At 51.7% G+C, this 21,727-nt stretch overlaps 10 protein-coding genes across 10 annotated transcripts; 4 read left to right on the forward strand and 6 right to left on the reverse strand.

The window, feature by feature from the left end:
* Window positions 1-10: 10 nt before the first annotated feature.
* Window positions 11-1,025, forward strand: K460DRAFT_426377 (uncharacterized protein; the record flags this gene model as incomplete). Its single annotated transcript, XM_040938249.1, has 2 exons — window positions 11-57; window positions 113-1,025. The coding sequence occupies 2 exons, from the start codon at window positions 11-13 to the stop codon at window positions 660-662; spliced, it is 597 nt and encodes a 198-aa protein (XP_040790182.1). The 3' UTR covers window positions 663-1,025.
* Window positions 745-3,365, reverse strand: K460DRAFT_363683 (nitrate transporter-like protein). Its single transcript, XM_040932865.1, has 5 exons — window positions 2,755-3,365; window positions 2,684-2,702; window positions 2,271-2,626; window positions 1,406-2,217; window positions 745-1,350 (listed from the first exon to the last, which is right to left on the reverse strand). The coding sequence occupies exons 1-5, from the start codon at window positions 2,904-2,906 to the stop codon at window positions 1,166-1,168; spliced, it is 1,524 nt and encodes a 507-aa protein (XP_040790183.1). The 5' UTR covers window positions 2,907-3,365; the 3' UTR covers window positions 745-1,165.
* A 3,003-nt stretch (window positions 3,366-6,368) lies between these two features.
* Window positions 6,369-7,872, reverse strand: K460DRAFT_281198 (camp-dependent protein kinase A; the record flags this gene model as incomplete). Its single annotated transcript, XM_040928473.1, has 3 exons — window positions 6,369-6,825; window positions 6,872-7,125; window positions 7,174-7,872. The coding sequence occupies 3 exons, from the start codon at window positions 7,870-7,872 to the stop codon at window positions 6,369-6,371; spliced, it is 1,410 nt and encodes a 469-aa protein (XP_040790184.1).
* An 882-nt stretch (window positions 7,873-8,754) lies between these two features.
* On the reverse strand, window positions 8,755-10,037 carry K460DRAFT_402957 (glycosyltransferase family 8 protein; the record flags this gene model as incomplete). The annotated part of the gene is made up of 3 exons (XM_040936576.1): window positions 8,755-9,395; window positions 9,444-9,920; window positions 9,980-10,037. The coding sequence occupies 3 exons, from the start codon at window positions 10,035-10,037 to the stop codon at window positions 8,755-8,757; spliced, it is 1,176 nt and encodes a 391-aa protein (XP_040790185.1).
* A 238-nt stretch (window positions 10,038-10,275) lies between these two features.
* Window positions 10,276-11,376, forward strand: K460DRAFT_414335 (pre-mRNA-splicing factor 38A; the record flags this gene model as incomplete). Its single annotated transcript, XM_040937665.1, has 2 exons — window positions 10,276-11,136; window positions 11,195-11,376. Exons 1-2 carry the CDS (start codon window positions 10,368-10,370, stop codon window positions 11,374-11,376), a joined length of 951 nt encoding a protein of 316 aa, XP_040790186.1. The 5' UTR covers window positions 10,276-10,367.
* A 737-nt stretch (window positions 11,377-12,113) lies between these two features.
* K460DRAFT_402959 (uncharacterized protein) lies at window positions 12,114-13,145 on the forward strand (the record flags this gene model as incomplete). The annotated part of the gene is made up of 1 exon (XM_040936577.1): window positions 12,114-13,145. The coding sequence occupies one exon, from the start codon at window positions 12,114-12,116 to the stop codon at window positions 13,143-13,145; it is 1,032 nt and encodes a 343-aa protein (XP_040790187.1).
* Window positions 13,146-14,068: 923 nt separating this feature from the next.
* Window positions 14,069-16,938, forward strand: K460DRAFT_332821 (ankyrin). Its single transcript, XM_040930856.1, has 3 exons — window positions 14,069-14,421; window positions 14,477-14,752; window positions 14,810-16,938. The coding sequence occupies exons 1-3, from the start codon at window positions 14,306-14,308 to the stop codon at window positions 16,905-16,907; spliced, it is 2,490 nt and encodes an 829-aa protein (XP_040790188.1). The 5' UTR covers window positions 14,069-14,305; the 3' UTR covers window positions 16,908-16,938.
* Window positions 16,939-16,977: 39 nt separating this feature from the next.
* K460DRAFT_62099 (uncharacterized protein) lies at window positions 16,978-17,890 on the reverse strand. The gene is made up of 2 exons (XM_040938567.1): window positions 17,623-17,890; window positions 16,978-17,574 (listed from the first exon to the last, which is right to left on the reverse strand). The coding sequence occupies exons 1-2, from the start codon at window positions 17,711-17,713 to the stop codon at window positions 17,324-17,326; spliced, it is 342 nt and encodes a 113-aa protein (XP_040790189.1). The 5' UTR covers window positions 17,714-17,890; the 3' UTR covers window positions 16,978-17,323.
* An 813-nt stretch (window positions 17,891-18,703) lies between these two features.
* K460DRAFT_259778 (uncharacterized protein) lies at window positions 18,704-19,741 on the reverse strand (the record flags this gene model as incomplete). Its single annotated transcript, XM_040927454.1, has 1 exon — window positions 18,704-19,741. A coding segment is annotated over one exon (1,038 nt), but the record flags the coding sequence as incomplete, so codon positions are not given.
* Window positions 19,742-20,032: 291 nt separating this feature from the next.
* K460DRAFT_307020 (FAD/NAD(P)-binding domain-containing protein) lies at window positions 20,033-21,621 on the reverse strand. Its single transcript, XM_040930052.1, has 2 exons — window positions 21,355-21,621; window positions 20,033-21,231 (listed from the first exon to the last, which is right to left on the reverse strand). Exons 1-2 carry the CDS (start codon window positions 21,578-21,580, stop codon window positions 20,096-20,098), a joined length of 1,362 nt encoding a protein of 453 aa, XP_040790191.1. The 5' UTR covers window positions 21,581-21,621; the 3' UTR covers window positions 20,033-20,095.
* Window positions 21,622-21,727: the final 106 nt, after the last annotated feature.

The raw sequence follows: 21,727 nt of genomic DNA on the forward strand, positions 1-21,727 counted from the left end.
GCAGCTAAAGATGCAAGAAAAGATTATGCTATATGGCGTCTTTTTGCTCGGTGGATTGTAAGTTTTCCTGTCTGCCACACCCATCATGACCACCTCTAACCAACTCCCCTAGTGTCACAATAACTTCAATCCTCCGCGTCACCGTCGTTGCCAATAGCGTCCGTAATCAAAAGGACCAAATCTGGAACTTCATCCAGCGCGGAATCTGGAATTTGGTCGAAGCGAACCTAGGAATTATCTGCGCGTGCCTTCCCATGCTAAAGCAATTGGCAAAACTCTTGTTTCTATCCATGTCCAGCGCCTCCAAAGCGAGTCGGTCGACAGGCCATACGAACGGAAGCACAAAGCGAGACCTTCCGATAATCAGAAATCGACAAAAGTTTGACCTCGACGATACGATCAATGACAGAGATATACGCACAGATGTCTACATGCATAGATGCAAGACTGACAGCGATGATGCGTGGGCGTGTGGCAAATTGTATCAGATGAACTCTCTCCCGTATAAAGGTGCATCCCACGATGGGCGTAAAAGCGACGAAACGCACATTATGTCAGCAAAGGGCATGGAAAGCGGTCATAGTCAGGGTAGTGTGGTGAGCGTGGATATATTTATGGCCGGGCCGTTAGATCGGGATCTAGGCATCACGAAGAAGCTTTAAGACGAAGCTACCAGTTAGAGGATTAGGGCCAAGATTCAAATGGGAATTATGCGGTGGTCTGAAAGAAAGTATAACTGTTTGATGGGTCTGGACCACAAAAGGTGGGCTGGGTGACAGCCTGTCGCGCGGCTGATACGATCCGAAATCCTTCTCCTCGTCCTTAGTTGTGTTGTTTTATTACCGCCGTATTTGGGTGGAATTGTGGTGCTGAGCGGTGCGGTTTGCGGGCACCTCAGTACCCCCAGAAAGACATGTCTGTCTAGTCTAGCATATTGTCCGGCTCTTCTTCAGCTATGCGAAAAGGTTAGTACGATGCGCTGACAGCTCCCGGATGTTATAGTCAATTGTAAAGTCATTAATCAATACACCACGTGAGGCCACTTTGTGAAATCGTTGCGAAGTAGACATTCATGGGTATAATAAACAAAAAAGCCTGAAGAGTACGAAATATGTACCCTGAACCATCAGTGGAGACTGAACGCTGCCTTAGAATAGAAGATATGCTAACGACCGCCGATCTGACCCTTGGGCAGAGGCTTGACCCACATGAAAGCCGTGTTGAGGACAATGATTATTATACCTATGATCCAGAAAGCGTGGGCATAGTTGGTCTTGTTGTAGCGGAAGATTATGGCAAAGATGATACCGCCGAGGTTGCCAGCAGCGCCGACGAGACCGGAGAGTATACCTTGAGCAGGGTTAGCAATGAAATTGAGCGAGACGAGAGTGGCAGTGCAGCTTACCATTAGCATGGGGGTGGATATGAGGGACAAGCGCAAAATTGGCGCCATTGCCGGCCTCAAGGAAGATAGCCATAACGGCAATGAGGCCAATCATCTCATGGAGGTTATGAGGATCGAGCTTGCCGATGACGATGAGGAAGATGCCAGACATTACACCAACGAAGTGAATCCAGAACTTCTTTGCCCATAGGTTGTGGTTGGTCCACTTGTAGATCAGGTCGCCGATGAAGCCACCGAGCGGACGAGTAATGACGTTGAGGAGGCCGAACATGGCTGCCCATCGACCGGACGTTGTTTGACCGAGGTGGGGAAAGTTCTTGAGATAGTAGGCGCCGAGGATGGAGTTGATGGCGAGTTCACCACCGAAGGAGCAGACGTATCCAGCGCAGAGCATAAGCGTTTGGAGCGAAAACATGACCTTCAGGGCTTCCTTGGGCGTTGGCTTGACGATGACTTCGTGCTGGAACTCGTCGATGATCTGGACGTCGCCGGAAGCGGTCTCGACATCCGTGGGAGAGCTGGCTCGCTTCTTCTCGTCGTGTGATGAGAGTGACGTAGCAGTTGTGTTTGTAGGCTTATCAGCAAGACCTCCTGAAGTAGAGACGACTGCCGCATGAGAATGGTGACCGACAGGGACGGCAGCAGCGCGGTCCGACCAATGGCCAGTGGGGGTATCGTCGGTAAGAAGGAGCAATCCCGTCGCGACAGCAGTGATGAGGATGAACGGAACGATGAACGAGACCCGCCAGGCGACATGCGAGGTCAAACCTTGATCTTTCTTCAAAGAGTCGTAGATGGCAGGCATGACGAAGCTGCAACCAGTAAGACAGGGGTACAAATAGCAGATAGGCAGAGAAGTACTTACTAGGTAATACCGCCTCCAGAGTTACCCCAACCACCGACTAAGGCATTAGCGGTGCCGACGATATTCTTGTCGTAAAATCCGGTTGTCCAGACCTGGCAGGGAACAAATGTACCACCGAGGATACCGACGAAGAATCGAATAAAGTATAGCCCCATGGCATTCTTTGCAGTGCCAGCCATAGCAGTTGGAATAGCACCCATGAAGAGGAGAGCCGCAAAAGTCTTGCGTGGCCCGAAGTGATCGCACATTGGACCAGCGATGAAGCGAACCAGCAGTGTCGCAGTGAGAGCAATGATGTTGGAGTTGGCAATCTGATTCTGGGAAAGATGCATATCGGCCTTGATGCTCTTGCTTAGCTATAGACGGGTTAGTCGCGATCATGTGAGAGCGGCGTCAAATGCGGGTAGCCATACCAGAGGCGGGAACGCGTACCTGCACAGCGTAAGCAATTGTGGGATGGAGATTATTGTGGAGAACAACTTACCATGACCAGAACGCGATGAAGAAGCCCAGGTACGAGAAGAAGAACACCCGTCCATACTTGTTGACGGGGTTGAAGACGGGGATCGACTTCGCCTTCTTATTGTAAGGGTTGATTTCTGGTGCAGACCAGAGCATGTTGAACGAGAAGCCCATCTTGGAAATCCGGCAGGAGTTGCTGCAGACTTTCTGTAGAATACAAGGGTGTCTTGTAGAGCAGCGCAGCGACAGAGGAGGAGAGATTGGTTGCTGACTATCCGACTGGATACGGAACCAAAGGTTATATAGATTGCTTCACAAAGCCCATAAACGGTACTTCCGCGGTATAGCACAGTGATTCACGACTAGGCTGCGACAAGGATAGACCGCGGGTGGTTCCCCAGACCAAGTGAGATCAGAGTTCTCCGGCCTGGATTGGGCACTGTTGGCGTTTTCGTTATCTATGTTGGCGTGCAGCACATCCCCAGTCAGGGCAGCGGAGAAGGGACTCTACCGACCACAAAAGTAATGCGCCTCCGATCAGCGCCGTGGCGTCGGGCTCGTCTCCACAGGCTGTCGCAGCAAATGGTAGAGCATTATTGTCAGCGTGAGGTGTGAAAGGGGCGGGTCAACATGATGTGGAGGTCGTGGTTCGTCCAAGTGAGGTTTGCCGTGGGGTGGTGGGGACCGGGAAAGGCGTTCTCTTATCTCTTGGCGGGAGCCAGCCGAGACTAGGGACTCTATAGTTATCTCCAACAAGGATTCCTTATCAGACCGTTTGAAGATAATATGAACTGAGCTTTTCCGCGGTCGCGCTGACAGTTCGACTGTGTCGCCAAATCCCAGCTCCTAACGTCCCTACTATTCCTAGTTGCACCGGCAAATGCAGCTTCGTGGCGTCGACCAGACCATCTGAAACGCCATCCAACAGCGTTCGGCAGTCAGAGCGAAGAGTCGGAGATCGATTATAGCTTTTTGCTTTTGTGTTCTGGAGATGAGACTGATGGTCTTGCGACGGTGTTGTCGACGGCGACCACATATGCGCCGTCAGCACTTGTCGATAAGCATAGCACCAGCATGGTAGTACTACCAAACAAACGGTCTCGGCTCGTTGCACAGGTTCCTCACGATCTCAAGGTCTGCCTTGATCGTATTTCGAGTTGTCGATCAATGCCCATCCCAAGGAAGATTACTGGTGAGACGCCCCCAGACCAATCAGGTACGGCGACAGTGCCTTATCTCGCATGACATTGGCAGCTTGCATCCTTGTATATATTCTGGTGCCTTCGCAAATCGATCGTTATGGGAATAAATGTGATTTGAAAAAGTATATCATCTCGCCAATGTCTGGATTTCGCCAGTCGTCATCGATACTCCTGAGAGCTCCGCCATCGAACTTTTTACGCCATGGCTACCTCGAGTTTGGGGTTAACCTAGAGATAGACTTCCAATCTGACAAATGGCTTTACTCCGCGGCGATAGTGTGCGTGGCTGGCACAGATCTCGCTTGTTGCATGTGAGTGAAGGTTGAGTGTCGCGACATCGGACCATTTTCCGGAGAAGCGTACGCAACGATTGGATTTGTGGGTCGTAATGGCATCGGAACATATCTCCGCTGAGATCCTGAAAGCATGATTGCTGTGGAGCTTCTATCGTTCTCGCGTGATGTTGGGAATCGGTCAGTGTCGAGTTTGAAGGAAGGAAGATGTCGTCTAACCAACACTGACACCTTATCTACAAGATGTTGAGCGAGGTTTGAAAAGAAGGCTGGTCAGTCTCCCGTACAGCACGATATATTGGTGTCAAACAGAAGGGAGTAGCGTCGAGGTCCTTGGCGTTTCAAGGTGGAGCAATCCAGGTAGGGCTGCCAATTCACCCACAAAGAGTTTTCCGCAGTCCCGCATCATCTGGAAATCTCAGCAACACAGTGCGCCGCAGCTCAGACGAAAGCAGACGCATGAGCCGAGGACTCGTCCTGGGGATATCGAAACATCGCAGACACCACCTCTCCGGAATCCATGCTGCATAAACCATAGCTCCCAGCAGGTAGCACAGTCTGAGGCCTAGGTAGTATTCAAGCTCGTCCTCTGATCATATTCCCCTAAAACCTATGGCAGAGTACCATGGACTGTGAGCAGCAACGACGAGAGGTGCGCCCATCGAAGAAGCGTCGATGTATCAGTTCGAGACAATCGTGCCAGCCTAGGTATTCTGATCAGTAAGTCGGGAGCATATCAACCTTTCTACATCACTCGCTATGAGCGAGAAGGTGCGACAACTACACGCAATGGTCAGCGACACCCGAACAGCCAGAGAGATATGTCCTACGTGTATGAAAGAGAAGAAACTCTAGTGGAGACGAAGCTATATGAGCAACAACCACATACGTGCTCTAGCGGCACTGTAGCCATTGCAAACAAGAGGTGAGACCCAAGTTATAGCGAGCAACCTCGTTGTAGGTACCTGAATGAACAAGGCGACGGAACGCGAGTGACTCCAAGTTTGATCGCTACATGCTTCCAAAATTAGCTTTTGACTGAAACTCGAAGTTTTTGGATGAAGCTACACGCGTACTCACCTCAATGTTGAAGCAGTACACCCCCTTCGTCTTGAGACTGCATCATACCCTCGGTTCACCACCCATCAACGTCCATCTTACTTCCAGTCCAGACGGGGAGAGAAAGAGATAGATGAGCGCGCAACGCAGTGAACTAACCTAACTCATCCCATCTCATCTCATCAACAAGTTCGTCCACCGCATTGATATGTAACTCAGTCTTCCACTTGCAGATTCACCATCATCTTCAACGGCCTTTCCCCGCAACAGGCTCACAGCCAGGAGACCCTCTTTTCCATCGTACGCACGGCCCCGTATCGACTATTTCCGCGGGCAAGGCACCTCTAGCGTCCAGCTTAAGAGGCTAGCGGCTTGGCCACGTGCGTGCAGTTCCCAGATACCTATATACTTCAACTGTTCCGCGAATCCAACGCAGTGGTTTCCTATGCCAACTTTCCGTTCAATGAAATGAACACCATGAAAACAGTGACATCGCAGCAAATTCTGATGCGACTATAGAGCGCTTGGTCGAAAAATGTCAGAACGGGTAGTTTCATTTCTCGAACGCATGAGGGGTGGAACGCGTCCTGAATTTGTCCCATTGCTCGTCACCTTTATATTTTTCCGTACAACGTCAATCCAGCCATCCATCTATGCTCTAGGCCACGCCAGGCATAGAATTCTTTGTTCGCATCGCAAAGCACTAACGATCAACCCCTCCAGTTCATCCAGCGCGCAGTAACAACATGACGACTTTGGTGCGGAGAACTTGGATTGCAAATACCCAACTCGGATACCGCCCTCGGTACGCTTAACAATGATACCGTATTCAAAAGCAAGTCAAGGACTGCGGGAGTAGGAGTAATAATAGACAAGGAAAAAGGTTACATGGGCGCAATACTGATGGCATGGCCATTGTTGCGTAAATGGAAATGTCAGACGACAAGGAGAGATGTGGGAGGACGGGCGCGGACCTCAACGGGCGCAACGTGATCGACGACGTTGACCGGGATGCCGGGCCTGTTCTCTTTTGAGAAGAGAGGCTTCGAAGGAAAGGGTCGCCTCGGCGATGTATAACATATCTAAAAGTCGGGAAACAGGTGTCCGTGACTGTTCGGACACGTCAGAATATGGTCTACTGTGTAAGGAGGACTCTTCACGCACGGGTCATCGCCTGCCTGACCGTATGCTTCCGTCTCCTCTGGATACTTATCGAACTGGCTGGCGTCGCCAACGCCAGCTCTGACAGGCGGCACGTAGGGCGCGTCAATGTCCTTCTTTTGCAGTCTGTCCCACGTCACTTCTGCGAACCACGGGTGGTTCATGACGTCTTTGCTGCCCCCGTGGAGGTTGCCGAGTCGCTTGGTGAGATCTGGGGTGATGAGCTTTTGCAGCAGATCATGTGCGTCGGGGTGGATGTAAGGCGGATATTTGACCCTGGACTTGAGGATATTCTCGTAAATCTTCATGGGTGAGCCACCATCCCAGAAGGGGGTAAAACCGCAGAGCATTTCAAATATGAGAATGCCAAGAGACCACCTGCAGTTGTGAGTAGAGCTCGTGTGACATTGGTGATTAGACTCACCAATCGACCGACTTGTTGTAGCCCTTGGAAGCGACTACTTCGGGTGCTAGATAATCGGGTGTGCCACAGAGCGTCCATGTGATGTCGGGAACTTCTTTTGCAAAGCCAAAGTCTGTGATCTTCAAATGGCCGTGTCGGTCCAAGAGCAGATTCTCGGGCTTCAGATCGCGGTAGATGATGTTGTGCGAGTGTAGGTAGTCGAGCGCGAGCGTGACTTCGGCGGCGTAGAACTTGGCAACAGGATTGGGAAAGCGCTAGACATGTGAGTACAGCGTGTGACCAAGCTTGTTGAGGTGACGTACCTGGGACTTTCGCAACAGACTAAACAGCTCGCCCCCTTCTACAAAATCCATGACCATGTAGAGATTCTTGGAATCCTGAAAGGTGCCCCAGAGGGTAATGAGGAACGGGTGCTTGACCTGCTGCAGCATGCGGCGCTCATCGTTGGTGTGCTCGACCTGCTTCATCTTGACGACCTGCGCCTTCTTCAGCACCTTGACGGCGTAGAAGCGCTGATTGTGCTTGGACTGGACTAAGTGGACTCGGCCGAAGCTACCCGTGCCCAGCGTGCGCTGGATGGTGAAGTCGGTCAGCGAGTATTTGCCCTTTGTGGTGCGGGTCTGGTTGAGGGGCTGCGTCTGGAAGTTGGCGCCGGCATTATTCTTCGCGGGCGCATTCGTGTTGTGGGGGTGGATCAGGTTCTGTATGCTGGGGGTGTTGTGCGAGGGCTGCGCGGTCGACTGCGGGCTCGCATACTGCTGCTGCGCAAAGGCGGGGTTCATTGAGTCGGACGAGGGCTTCGAGGGCGCGGCCGCGGCCTGGGAGTTTTGGGACGAGTCGTTGGTCTTTGTCCGGTGCAGGTGGAAGGAGCCCGACTTGCGCGACGACGTGGGCGTAATGGGCGACGCCGTGTCCTTGATGGGCGAAGTCGGCGAGTCGAGGTCTCGGGAGCCCGTCGAGTCTTTCGTCCGCTTCTTCTTGAGGAATCCGAGGCTAGGCATAGGAGCGGCGGTGGGAGGAATGCGGCCTGCCCTGGCTGTACCTGGATGCAGCCTGGGGCGACGGCGACACGGAATGCGCGGGGGTTCAATGGAGAGCTAGGCGGGGCGGGCAGCAGCAATTGAGGCGGAGGGGGTGGATGCGCAGGGCATAGGATAGAGATGAGGGAGTGTGTGCGGCGTGGGCGCGGCGGGCGACGACGACGGCGAGTGAGGGGGGAGGTTGGCGCTCAGTCGATGGGTGCAGGCGGGTGGTTGAGGCTCGCGGGGGAGCTGCGCCTGGGAGCTGCGAACTAGATAGAAGGGCGACTCAACGGCCTGGGCTGCTCAAAGGAACCAGAAACCCTGTTTCGTGTTGGCCCGCTGCACCAGCAATTGCGGCAGCATGCTTCCTCTCTGTTTCTATTCCTATGTACAGCAACAGAGCACGTCTACTACTACTATACTAGCAGCGCGTCTTGTTCCTCCTCAGGCCATGCATCATCCATGGCCCCCCGCCGTGTACTGCAGCCGCCGTGGTTGCGTCATGGGCATGTGTGTCCAAGACCAACACCACCACCACCACTACTACAAGCTATCCCAGTCGCAGCATCACAAGAGACCTGGCCGCCTGGCCTGTCTGTCCCGAGTCCAAGGGCGCCCGGTGCTATTCCCAGCCTGCTGTGCGCCAAAATGAACCCTTCTCGCCCGCCTGCCTACCTACCCCGCAGTCTCTCTTCCGTGCTCCCACTCCCGTCTAGACACTATAATACAAAACGCTGCCCTATATCACAAAGACGCCAGAAAGAGGCTCATCATCTCTGCGTCCCAAGTCATAAACAAATAAACAGAAATCATAAACAGAAAGGTTATAAGACTCCAGAATAAACAACCTCTGGCCCCGTTTCACAGCTCCCCAGAAACCGCGCGCATTGCATCAGCGCCATCTGACAGCACTGGCGCCTCGTAGACCTCGAGGTCCAGCCCACACACTTCCATGCGCTGCTGGCGAAATCTCTCGTACAGCTTGCTCCATGCCTCTTCTGCCTGCAGGTTCTGTGGCCGCAGTCGTACTCGGTCTGGGAATGGCATGTCGTACTCTGGCCCTGGCATTGCAGGGTCGGATAAGCGAACAAATGTCGTGGCCTGCTCGAACGCGGTGGCGTTGAAGTCATCCACTGCAAGGCGGAGATCTTGCGCTTCGTACACGACGTTTCCCATGGAGAGCGACCATTCTGACATGAGCGACTCCGGCGCAGAAAATGTGCTCCGCAGTAAATCTAGATCGCTTGTGGGCTTCGACGCTCGTAGCGCCTTCAGCTGCGAAAAGCTCTGTTGTGAGGGGTGAATCATGAGCAGTGATGTTGACAGGTCTCTCCGCTCTGGCGTTGCTGGATACGCCGCCATGGGCTCTGATTTGGAGAAAGCAAGGAGCGAGTCCAGCGCTGATGCATCGAGCAGCACGCCTGGTCCTTGCAGGTACATGATCCGCTCAAAGTCAACGAGAGAATACAGGCTGGCAAGTGAGTAGGATGACGGTAGTGTGTCTGATGCCATTAGCTGTGAACCATCTCTCTTGGCGGGGGGAGCCTCACCATCCGCGCCTTCCACTATGGGCTCCATGGGAATCAACGTGACTCCATATCGCCTCGCTGCCGCCCTCAACAGTCGTCGCGTCGTCGCCATCTCTGGGCTATACTCGCCGTCCTCGGCAATGGCCAGCCACAATTTTGGGAACATCAGAATCCTCTTTGCGGGGCTCTTCATCCTGGCCAGGTCGGACAGCAACATGACTGCGCTGCACAGCTCCACATGTTCCCTGACTACTTGCACGTAGCCCAAGCGACTCCAATCCATTGTCTGCCCTGCAATGTACTGAGAATACGTCTCATCCACTTCTGGCCGCCCGCCCATCGGTCGTGCCCATTTCATGTCTAGTTTTGGCGGTTCGATTGGTTTTTCCGGTTGTAATGGCTTTGGCAAACGCGGTTTTATGACGGCTTGTAGATTTTGTACGTATCGCTGTTGCAGGACATATCCGGAGAGGAAGAGCGCAAGAGTGAAAAGAAAGACTAGCGTCTTGTCAGTACCTGTAAACAAAAGAGTGTGGCACTGACAGACGTTTACCTACCTATGACCGCAGAGAGAATAACAGAGACCTGGCCCGAGGAAAGCAATAGTCTGCCCATAGTGAAGAAGGTAAAGGGGTATCGATATAAAACGCTATAGACGTGAAAGAGGGTTCATGAGGCAGGTAGACACGAGCTCGTGCAGGCAAGCGCATGTCGTGACATGGTTGACGTGCCATGTGGGCCTAGACGCTCATAGGGCTGCAGTGTTGATGCTGGTCGGACGAGCAACTATCGATAAGCCACCCCGGTCACAATTTGTCGCGAGTCTCGCCGCAAGCTTCATCGCGACCTCATCACCAGCCCTTCCTATGCAGTCACCCTGAGGCCGAGATCTGCTACAAGAGGTCGATATATGCAAAAGTGCCAATACACAGACACCTACACGCCATGTCCAAGCCCCAGTTCGACCGCGCAGACGCAGGCGCCCTTCTCGATGACCGTGGCTACAGCGGCGCCCTCATCCGCGGCCAGAACCCCGCTCTGCTCTTCGAAAAGGGCGTGCGGGACCGAATCACTGAGTCGTACTACTGGAAAGAGCAGTGCTTCGGCCTGAACGCTGCGACACTATGCGATCGCGCAGCGGATCTGAAGTTTATTGGTGGCACCACGGGCATCATGGGCAAGCCGACACCGTTTCTTTGCCTGGCGTTCAAGCTATTGCAGCTCGTGCCGGATAAGAGCATCATCTTGGAGTATCTGAACTTCCGGGGGGATGAAGATGAAGAGGAGGAGGCGGGGCAGAATGGCGATGGCGAGGTCAAGAAGGAAGAGAATGGGCATGCGGGGAGCGAAGAGGGAGATGCCGGGAAGAAGGAGCAAGATCTCAATGCAGCAGGCAAGCTGGGCGACTTCAAGTACCTGCGCTGTCTGGCTGCGTTCTATATCCGGCTTGCTTGGGAGCCTGTCGAAATCTACAAGACCCTCGAGCCGCTCCTCACCGACTACCGCAAAATCAAACGCCGACTCAAGGACGCCTTTACCCTGACGCACGTGGATCAGTTCATCGATGACCTCCTTTCCAAAGACCGCATCTGCGCGACGAGTCTGTGGAAACTGCCTTCGAGAGCAAATCTTGAAGACCTGGACATGCTGGACCCGAGAGAAAGTCCGTTGGATGGCGAGGTGGATGCGCTGGATGAGGAAATGGACAAGCAAAGTGAGGGGAGCGTAAGGAGCTATAGAAGTAGGAGCTATGATAGCAGAAGCAGAAGTAGGAGTAGGAGCAGAAGTTACGATAGCCGGAGTCGAAGCAGGAGTCGAAGCTACGACAGCAGAGACCGCCAAAGGAGCCGGAGTAACGACAGCAGAGACAAACAAGGGAGCCGGAGTCATGGGCGACGCAGTCCGCAGAGTACAAGGAGCCGCAGTCGGAGTCGAAGTAGGAGTCGTCCGATAGACTTTAGTGACCACGAGCGCTAAATAGTCTTCATCCTCTCTGGCAGTCGGTCCCAGGGATAATTACGTGAAACATACCTATATCCCAGAGCTAGCTCCATGCGGTGGCAGAAGCCCTGCGCATCAGCCCTACGCTCCCGCTTATGTGCCCCGGGTTTTTTGAACTTCGCAAAGCGCAGCTGCCATTTGGACTCCCAGTAACGTGTCTAGTGACTACTCAAGCTCCTGACATCAGTGCTTGGCCGACTTGATGTGTGTCAATAGCCAACCTCTACATCGGAACAAGGATGCTGATTGGTCAACGACCTGAATTACACACTCACTCAACCTGCATTTCCTCGACTCTTAAATCACACACCTTGCCGCATATGGTTTTTTTTTCGATATCCTCCAAGCTATGGCGCTCAAGGCTACACGCTTGCTTACCGAAGGACATGCGTCAGCCGCCCATCTGTGACAAACGGCAACGCTTCGACTAAAACATCGGCTTCTTTGATGACCAAAGCCTCCAGTTGTGAAGGCTATGTGTCACTTAGATCGAGTGGACCGCTAGTATGCGCGCGGCGCATTCGAAGAACCCTACAATGTGACACTTTCGACCTTCATGCCACTTGACTCCGCTGAGTCACCGCTCAGTTATTATATTTAATATTCTTTATTCTTTATTCAACTCCTCAACTCCTCAACTCCTCAACTCCTCAACTCCTCAACTCCTCAACTCCTCAACTCCTCAACAAAATGGCCGATAACGAAATTGCCGTCGACGAAATAGCTGGGAACGAGACCGCCGCCGTCAACGACCCTCATGCAACTTCGGTTGTCCCTCGGCTCTTGACTATTCCGCGCGAGCTTCGAGACAAAATCTACGCTTACCTTCATCAATCCTTCACTATTTCCTGGGGGTGGACTCACACCCATCCACCTGCACATTTTTCCGTAACCTTTAACCTCGAAATAGAGAATGCGCCTCAGCCAAGTGTCCTACTTACGCATACTCGCCTACATGACGAATACCTAGAAGCCCTGTCCCACAGGAACTTGTCAGCTGCTGTATATGTTCAATCCCGCCCCGCCTACATAGAATCTCTATCCAGATTGGTTAAGCTAAATCCTGAATTAACTATGCACTCAAAGAAAGATGACGAAGCAATGGCTCACCTACGTTACGTTATTATTCTCTTCGATTGCAACAACGCCAACGTGGGAAACTTGGCGCCTGGGTCTACCTTCTGGGGCGAAGACGGGATGCAGGCGTTTGCCACTGCGCTACTTCTCAAAGCGCCTCATTTATCCGCTCTGCACATCGCCCTGCAGTACCAACCGGCTCGTGGCCTCGAAAAAGCCATTCATAGCGACACCACTTTTCGATCGGGATCCTTCTTGCATCCCCCACCGCCCTTCATAGCTGGAATTCCTCTCGTCCAACGCGCCGAGGGCTATCGTCTGTACTACTGCAACAAGGCTTTGAATGGCGCACTCTGGAACTACCAAATTGTCCAAGTCGGCTGCTATACGTATCACCGCGATGTCCATAAAAAGCCAATGGGATGGGCTCCGCGTAATATTCTCGACGCATGGGAACTTACTTCTCATCATGAAGCTATTAACGAGCCTACCATGAACACTTTTAACAACCTGCTGCCTACGATGATGAGAGAGTGGAGGACTAAGGTCGGGCACGAGGCAGCTAAGGCTTGGTTTCCAGCTGGGGCATGCAAATCTGGAATGGAGGATGGTTGGAAGTCATTCGACGGGGAATGGGTTATATAGCGTCTTTGTACACCTACTACAATGCAGGTACTGATACCGTCTCTCACGAGAATAAAACTAGATTCTTACTTATACTACTCGGTTCACCTTCATGAGTCCTCTTTCTATTACATATTTTGTAAATTTTTACCATTAACTACGTGTGGGGTGGTCTACCCAATAGCATCATCCTACTCTTGATATTGTTTATCTCTATATTAGCTCTGTATAGCACTTTAAGCTTTTAGCTCAACTTGGCTAATCCCCGTTAGTCTCTATAGTCCGTTGGTGCAACATTGCGACTACGATTCGCAGAGCTCGATCAGCTTTACAACCTTTCCTCTCTCCCATAGTGAAGACATCTTCAGATCTTTACGTCTTTAGATATTTCAGGGTGTTGATCATACTAAGAGACACATAGAATATGCAGTATAGCTCTACTTGCTCTCGTATGCCAGTTTGAGCGGATAATGTTCCACAGCATCCTCTTTCTGTGTCGACATAATCATTAGGCCATTTTCGGGGTACTGATTGAATGCCGTGAACGCTATAAGAGCGCCTTTGGGCTGAGGACCGATTGAGCAGGATATCGTTGAGAGGTTATCCTTTTCATTTGGCCGGTATGGAGTTTGGATCAGCAATATGAGCATGTATGTAATGAAATGATGGTCCACGTACGTGCTGCCTAGCAAATGTAATATAGAGCCAGGTGCTTGCTGCACCTCCAGCTAAGACCACAAGCTAGTTAGCCTACTAGGCTAGTAGGCTAGGAACAAACTGATTGTGCATCAGGTGGAAATCAACCAATGACCTGGAGCGGTGATGTCAGGAAATGCACTCGTTCGAGTGTTGCACTGCGCTAACCCTAAGATAGCTTAGTCCCAGATTTGCACTTTCGTAATATCGAGGCCCCTGTTCGATTTTGCACACCTCAGCCCCGGCCTTCCACACAAGACCACGATGAGCCCCACGCCCCTCCAGCTACTATAATTGTTACATAGAACTACTTTGATATCGCGAATCTTTCTGCACATACTAATAGGCATTATTGTCCTCCATATGCTAGTTTGAGCGTGGTAGGACAAAGCGGCCCTCCGCTTCCCGGTTCTGATCTACGCTAGATATTGAATGTGCAAATTCACGTTCACTGGGAACTGGGTAATCGTCGATACAGTTCCATTATGACGAAAGACTGGAATGCAGTACAAGAGGAGATTAAGGAGCTGTCGTTCAACCAAAAGAAGTCGCTGGAGGAGGTGAAGGAGTTGATGGAACGCAAGTATAAGTTCAGGGCTTCGTAAGTACATGCAGTGCTGTAGGCATTGACCTTTAATTGGCTCACGATCAAATAGCACAAGAGCTTATCGTATGAAGCTGAAAGAATGGGGCTTCATGAGACACAAGCCTCGGAAGATAACAAAGGACAGTAACGAAGTGAGGGAGAGGAGCCGGTCCAGTCATGGGGAAAGCGATGTGCCTAACCGGGAGTCGAGCGCGACAGTTGATCCGACATCGATTGACACCATCCCTTCCACGGTGTGTGAGAAGCCCCAGAGATGGCAAATCGTTGAAAACGCTGATACGGACGCTGAGCCGACATTCATGAGCTTGCTCGGCCGAGCTAGAGAGTACGCTATCACCCCTTACCATAACAACTTATGATCTGCGAGCTAACTAAGCAATAGTCTCCAGCCATCGTTTGACCCTTGGTCTGAAGCTCGAACAAGGGCATCAGGAATCGTTCTAGACATGCTCAGTGCCATCTTAGATAAGGATTCCGAAAAACTAGAGAAGCTGATCGTCGAGAATGTGAACCATGTAAACGACCCCATCGGCCTGCCGTTCGACTCGCCAAATAGTCGCTTTTTTGGGCATCCAGCACTCAGTCAGATGGTTATCCTCCAGCATTCTGATCAGAAATTGCTAGACATCGCGTGTGGAATGCCTTGTGGACCGATCATTTGGGTGCTGCTATCGCACGGGGCGACCGGCTCTAAACATCCTCTTGGTACGGACCTTGCCCTCCATAATGCGATCAAGAACGGAAGACCGTATACAGTACAGGCGCTGCTTGTCCCAGGTCGGTCAAATGTGAATGGGGTACCCGGAACGTCTTGGAAACCTCTTCTACAAGCAGTATTCTGGAACGTGCCGGAAGTTGTTCGTATACTTCTTACTCGGGGTGCCGACATTGAAGATGCAGGGCCATCGCCTATGAGCACGGGATCCCATACTGCGCTACAACTGTGCTTGGAATATCGTGCGACCAACTACCTCAATCAGACAGCCAAGGAAAGATGCCATCAAATTCTGAAAATGCTCTTAGATGCCGGTGCAAACACTCATGTAGCTCTAGTGGAAGGTGCCACACAGTCTCCATTCGAGGTATTCATAAGACCATGGCAAGGTGTGCCATACTGGACTATGGGACTTACCGAGACAGAGCTGGACTGTTTTCGAATCTTCGTGAGCAAAGGCGCAAATTCACAGGCCCAGTTCGACGGCTATCCGTGCAGATCGCTATCGAGCACAACATTCGAGCATCAAGTTATATGGCATTCCACACCAAGCATCGCTCGACTTCTCATTGATAGCTTTGCTATATGTCCACACAGTAATGGCTCCAGTCTTCTCCACGAACTCCTTGGGTCGTGTTCGGAGGCAAAGCGGCATCCGGTCGACACATTGCGTGACCTTGAAGTACTCCTGCAAAAGGGCGTGGATCCAAACCTCGCAGATATCAATGGAGCAACACCGTTGGAAAAGTGCATCAAGCAGTGTCCAGCTGTCGATCTTGTGGCACGTTTACAGATGCTTTTAGAGCGTGGAGCGGATCCTGAAAGCAAAGGTTACAGCGGTGTTCAACCGTATGTCTCCGCAGCACGAACATTCGAACAGCCTCTTCTCTCCGAAGTTATGGAAGCCCTAGTTCTTAAGATTCGCGGGCGATACATTAGACACGTCGATGGTGTCCCTCATACTTGGGCCAACGGGATTTTCCCAATCTCGGAAACGCAGAGCTATGAGCAGGTGATGTCATGCACACGGAAGACGGGCGATTTCATGCTGAACATGCAATCAATGATCCCAGGAGATGCTCAACAAGTGTTTCAACGAGCGTACTTTACCGTCGTCAGCAAGCACTTCCTCGATACCATGACTAGGGTAGCAAAGATGAAGATGCTAAATACCAACGAGAAGAACGAGATCGTTTGGGTTATCTCCATGCGCAAAGTCGTTGATTGTCCAGAGTATAAGTTTGACCAAGAGCTTGTTGTGGCATTGTTGGACCCCCAACCCTTTCCAAGCATGGCCCTTGATATGAGCGCCGAGGCTACGAGGGCAAGCACACTTCCTCAAGAGTCAACATCAAGTACGATCGCGTCACCCGCTTCGAGCCTTACGATCACCGGGAACGCAACATCTCCTCAAGTACACACGCTGTTCCAGTTCAATTCTAACAGTTCGGCGACATCTGACCAAGCAATATCGACGTCTAAGTCTCCGGTGGAGGCCACCTCGTTGGTTGACGACTATTTCATTCCATCTACCACGCAAATACGTTGGCATGACCCTTGCGCTCAACCGAAACCAGGCGATCTCAATAAAGCAGCAGCCGCTGTTTTGGAATTCTCGTGTAGTGTGTGCGGTGCAGCGACATTATTGACTAAAAATGAACTCGAGAAGCATGGTGTAGAACATGCGCACAGTGAATCATGCACGGAGGTGGGCTGTACGAGACGTTTCTGCGCCGCAAAGCGGATAAACGAAGTTTTATTGTAGAAGATTAATCAATAGATAAATTCGTAAGGTGACGCCGCATTGCAAACCCACAATGACTGAACGACCTTGTGTGACTTTTGAGTTCGCCGTTATTATTAGCACGACACGCTTCTGGCCGGAATTTGAACTATGATACAAAGGCAGACTTCGAGAAATCTCCCTTCTTCCCCTCGATAAATTCAACGTATTCGAATGCTGTGGTTGCTTCCTTCTCCATTCTCCCGTACATCAAACTGGGTTAATGTTATTCGAAATCCCACACAACCTTTCATTCCCCAAGGATACTGCCTCGTCTCAACCACACCTCACACTAGCATATTCATGCTCTTGTCGGGGGGAATATGCTCCCTCACTATCGCGTCGATAGCATTTCGAGTTTATTCACAGCCGTGAACCTGGCTTGTTCAACTCAACTATCACTTGGTTTTGTTCGTCCGCGGTGACATTGGAAACAGCCGACAGTCCGTCTTCATCTTCTTAACAAACACGAAGTATGCCTGGAGCGCTTCGATCTGTGTTGGAAATGTTTTGTTGCGATTCATCCATAGCTTGAGGTACTTGTTGGCGCCGGTATCCTTCAGCGCCGCATACCATTCGCCTTCCGTTGTCTTGCGCAGGGTGATGGCAAGAGTACGGCCTTGCAGTCCGGTGACTACTTTCGCCTGTCCTGTAGTAGTGTAAGTGTGGGATTAACGTAGAAAACGGGCATGCGTACGTAGGCAAGCATCTTTCATATTGATTATTCTCTCGGCCATCTCCTCCTCGGGGGATGCGTGGCCTGCCGATTCATCTTCTGTGGAACTCATCTCGATGATTGATAGCGTGGTTCGGAGTCGATATCGTCTTACTCGAGCGCTCGAAGGCTGGTAACTGTCTTTGTGAATTTCTGATGGGCTGATATCTCACGCTTAGAGGGGAGGCTTTTGAGTGATGTACTACCGAAAATTGGGATATTTGTAAGCTTGCACTCAGAGTCATCACTTCGCGCAACCGCAATGGCCATCATGCAGACGAGCATGCACGCCCGAAATAGGGGGAACGAGCGGGTCGAACTTGTTGGGCTCTTGAAAAGCATCGAAAAGAGTCGACGAGATTGAGATAAGCAGAAGATCTGCTCCTAGATCTCTGTCAAGATGATTGATATATATTTCACCATATGAACCTACATGCTGTTGATTTCAGCCTATTGAGTAGGTGGTCAAATGCAGCAATGCATGCAGTTGACAGGATAAGGCTCGTCAAAATGACTTTTGAGGGTTGGAGAGTGTAATTCTCACAAAGGAACGAGCGCCCGTCCCGTCTTCAAGTTTGGGCAGCATCTGCCTTACGGCTTCGCTGCGCCCATCCTAGGACTGTGCGGAAATTGGAAGTGGGCCGCCTCAACGACACAACAAGGTCCTCCTGGCTGAGAGTAAGTAGATTGCTGTCAACTTCGCGAACTTATCTCAAGCTTTCTGTCAGCATAGTCGATGGTCAATCGCGCTCGAAAGATGTTCCGGGTTGAGATGACGTAGGTCAAAACAACGCGTCGCACCGGTTCCCAATCGAGCTTAGTTCACTCGTGCCACCTGAGCAGCTACACTTCGTCCCCACACTCAATTGCATTATACGCTCAACAACGTTGATTTCTAAGCTACTAAATATATATATTTCGCACACAAAGCATTCTTAATGAATCAAAGCCCCACCCCGTACATCTGCATAGTTGATACAGACGTACTGTACGCCTCAGTTACCTAGGTAACCTTGACCTAACCGTCCAAAAATGCCTTTCCGCCCTTGCATTTCGAGCAAATGAACCCGAACCTCCCATCCACAGCATCAAACAAAATCGTAAACCCAAACAAAAAGTTCCGCCCTGTGTTCACGAACGGGCCGGACCCAATAGAGACTGGCTGCACGTATTTCGGCTGGCTAGGGAATGCCGCATCTCCCACTGCGAAATCATAGCCTGCAACACCGCGTTCAAAGTTCGGGAAAGCGAATGCGAGATGCGTGCCCTTGGTGACGCGTCTGGTGTACTTGGGGGCAGGCGATGGCGCCGGGTTCGGAATGGTGACGTTAGGGAGAGTGCCTATGGGCGCGGACTGCAGGTACATTTGCGGGACTCCGGTGTCGACGAGTGCTGTTCCTTTGAAGTCCCCTGCGCCGTTGACCTTGAAAGACATTCGTACTCCTGCCCAGTCGCGCGGGTTCTCCGTCGCGCCCCTCTCTAGCTTGACCCAATCTGCATTGATAGTATTTTTCTCTGTTAAGCCTAGATACACGCCCTTGGTGGACAGCGTGTATCCCGTACGTAGTCTTGCGGTGCTGTGGCCGTTGATATCGATGACGTTAAGGAAGGGGTTGTGGTCTGGTGTACCGAAGTCAATACCGCTGCCGGCAACATTGCGCCCGAAGCCAACGCCCATGTATGTGATGTGGCTCAAATTTGCAGTCGATTTGACACTCTTTCCTTTAGGACATACACCCTTGCCAGTGGTAGGGTTGTATCCGGGGCATTTGACTACTGACTGGACAACAAGTACCGGTACTTGCGTCACCGCTCGCCGTGCTGATGTCTTGCCATAGAATGTGACGTTCAAAGGCACAAAGCGGCCTGTGTAGAGGAGCGAACTGCTATCCAAGAATTCCCACCCCCGCTGATACTTGGCCTCGTTCTTGGCGTCAAGTTTAACGTTGGGCAGGAGCGGTGCGCCGATGATAAGGCCTGTACTCCCCGTGTCCACTGGAAAGGTGAAAGCCTTGCCATTGATGCTGCCGCGGACGGTGGGCGTATAGGCCGAGGAAAATTTAGAGGCGAATGGGAGGAATATAGTCTGCCCGTGATTTGTAGGAGTAGGAGCAGCAGGAGCGCGCGAAGGGGTTTGGGCAAGAACTGGAGTGAGCAAGAGCAGTATGGTGCTCAACATCATCGGAGGCGCCATTCCAGTCGCTCAGCTTGTCGACGACCTGTGCCGCACGATTTGAGGAAGCTGACTTCCTTTATGGCCACCTTCAAATGCGAGGAGGGAGTACTGGAATGCCGGGGTGACGCGGACGATGCGGATATCAATGGCTGGACAGCGCGCTATGCAAGGTACTAAGCTTCCTCAGGAATGCATCTGACATTCTTGGAATATGAAACACCGGACCGCCATTAAATGTTCACATGATACCAAGACCTAATAGTTTGAACTTTGAGATGCTCATGCAGCGGCACTGACAGGCTTGATGCCAACCTCAGCCATCTTCGCTGCCTCAGGCTCCTCCCTCGGGCTATCCACCTTCTCAACAACATCCGTCAGACCCAAGTACTTCAAGTTGGCCGCCCAGCCTAGATCCTCTCCAAAATATCCCTTCATGACCTCGACACCGTATTTGATGCCACTGTTCGAATCATATGTAAGGCATTGTTTGCCCACTGCAAGCCCGATGACTGCTTCCCAAGCCGGCAGCTCGGTTGTAGGATACTGCTCGGCTGAGGGAGAGAGTTCAGCGTTAAGAACGGCGGCGTAGACGTTCTGTGCGGCGGTTTGGCCCATGACTGTTGCGCTGCCGGCACGCTTGATGCCTGACCAAGCGATTACATCTCCGACACCGAAATGGCTCGATGCGTTTGCGATGGTATCTTTGAATATAAGGCTCTGGTGCACCATGATTTCTTTATCTTCATTTAGGCACTCAGCTGGCAAGACTTGGGTGGTCGGTGTCCCTTTCTTCGTGGAGTCGATGACAAAGTCTGCTGTTATGGTTTCGCCATTTGCGAGTGTGACGGTGAACTGGCCGTTTGGTAGGTTTTCAATGGATGCGCGGCTGCCGAGAATGAGGTCAACGCCTTCCTCTTTCAGAAGAATCTTTGCGCGCTCCTTTACGTCTGATGGGAGCGGCTCGGATGATAAAACTTCGGCGCGTGAGTGGACGAGTGTGACGCTGATTTCAGGGTAGTAGTTCTTGATCTCGCCCGCGAACTCAACGCCCACCGCGCCAGCACCGATGACCACCACTCTCCTCCCCTTATACTTGGCCGGATCACCACCAGTGATCTTCTCGATGAACGCCTTTCCGTCTCTCAGGTACTCTTCGTAGCTGCCTGACTTTGGTACAGCGGGCCAGTGTCTCTTCAGCCCGGTAGCCATGACTAGGTAATCATATGGCTGTTGCTGCGTCTTCCCATTGCGATCAGACCACTCGGCTACCTTGTCCTCGGGGTTAATATTCTTGACACTACCATGCTTGAAATGTAGATTTGGGTGCTTCAATTCATTCAAGTGGCTGAATCGCCTCCACATATAGCCGGTATATTTTGGAGCAACATGCGCCAGAGGAGCGCCGACCGAGTGGACTGCAAGATACTACAGTCAGTACTAGAACTTCAAGCGGTGTACGGAAACAGGTGGGGGTCACGTGGGAGTAGCGCCTCGGTTAATAGTATATCGCTAGGAGGAAGGCGGACTGGGTGACGCACAATATCCATCACGCTCGTCGATAACGGTAATTTCAAGCCCTCTCCTACTCCGTGCGCCTTTGAAATCGGGACCTGGGTAGACGCTTTGTCGTGCTTTGCCCTGGGAGTACTCGAGGAGATTGACGACAGCGGAGATGCCACCGTATGCGCAGCCAACGATGAGAATACGATGCGGATTTGATAACGCCAGGTTACCAAGCGTGTCCGTGATGCCTTGGAGCCTCATCTTGAAAAAAATCAATCTGATAAGGAGAAAATGCGATGTGTGGGAGGGAGCGAACGGGGGAAGGCAGATGATCTGATAAGATTAGGCCGCATATGTGGCGGCACTATGGGTTCTTATTGCCAGCCTACCCACCACGCACTCCCACAC

The sequence above is a fragment of the Cucurbitaria berberidis genome (genome assembly GCF_010015615.1).
Source record: "Cucurbitaria berberidis CBS 394.84 unplaced genomic scaffold K460scaffold_2, whole genome shotgun sequence".
NCBI classification, from domain to species: Eukaryota; Fungi; Ascomycota; class Dothideomycetes; order Pleosporales; family Cucurbitariaceae; genus Cucurbitaria; species Cucurbitaria berberidis.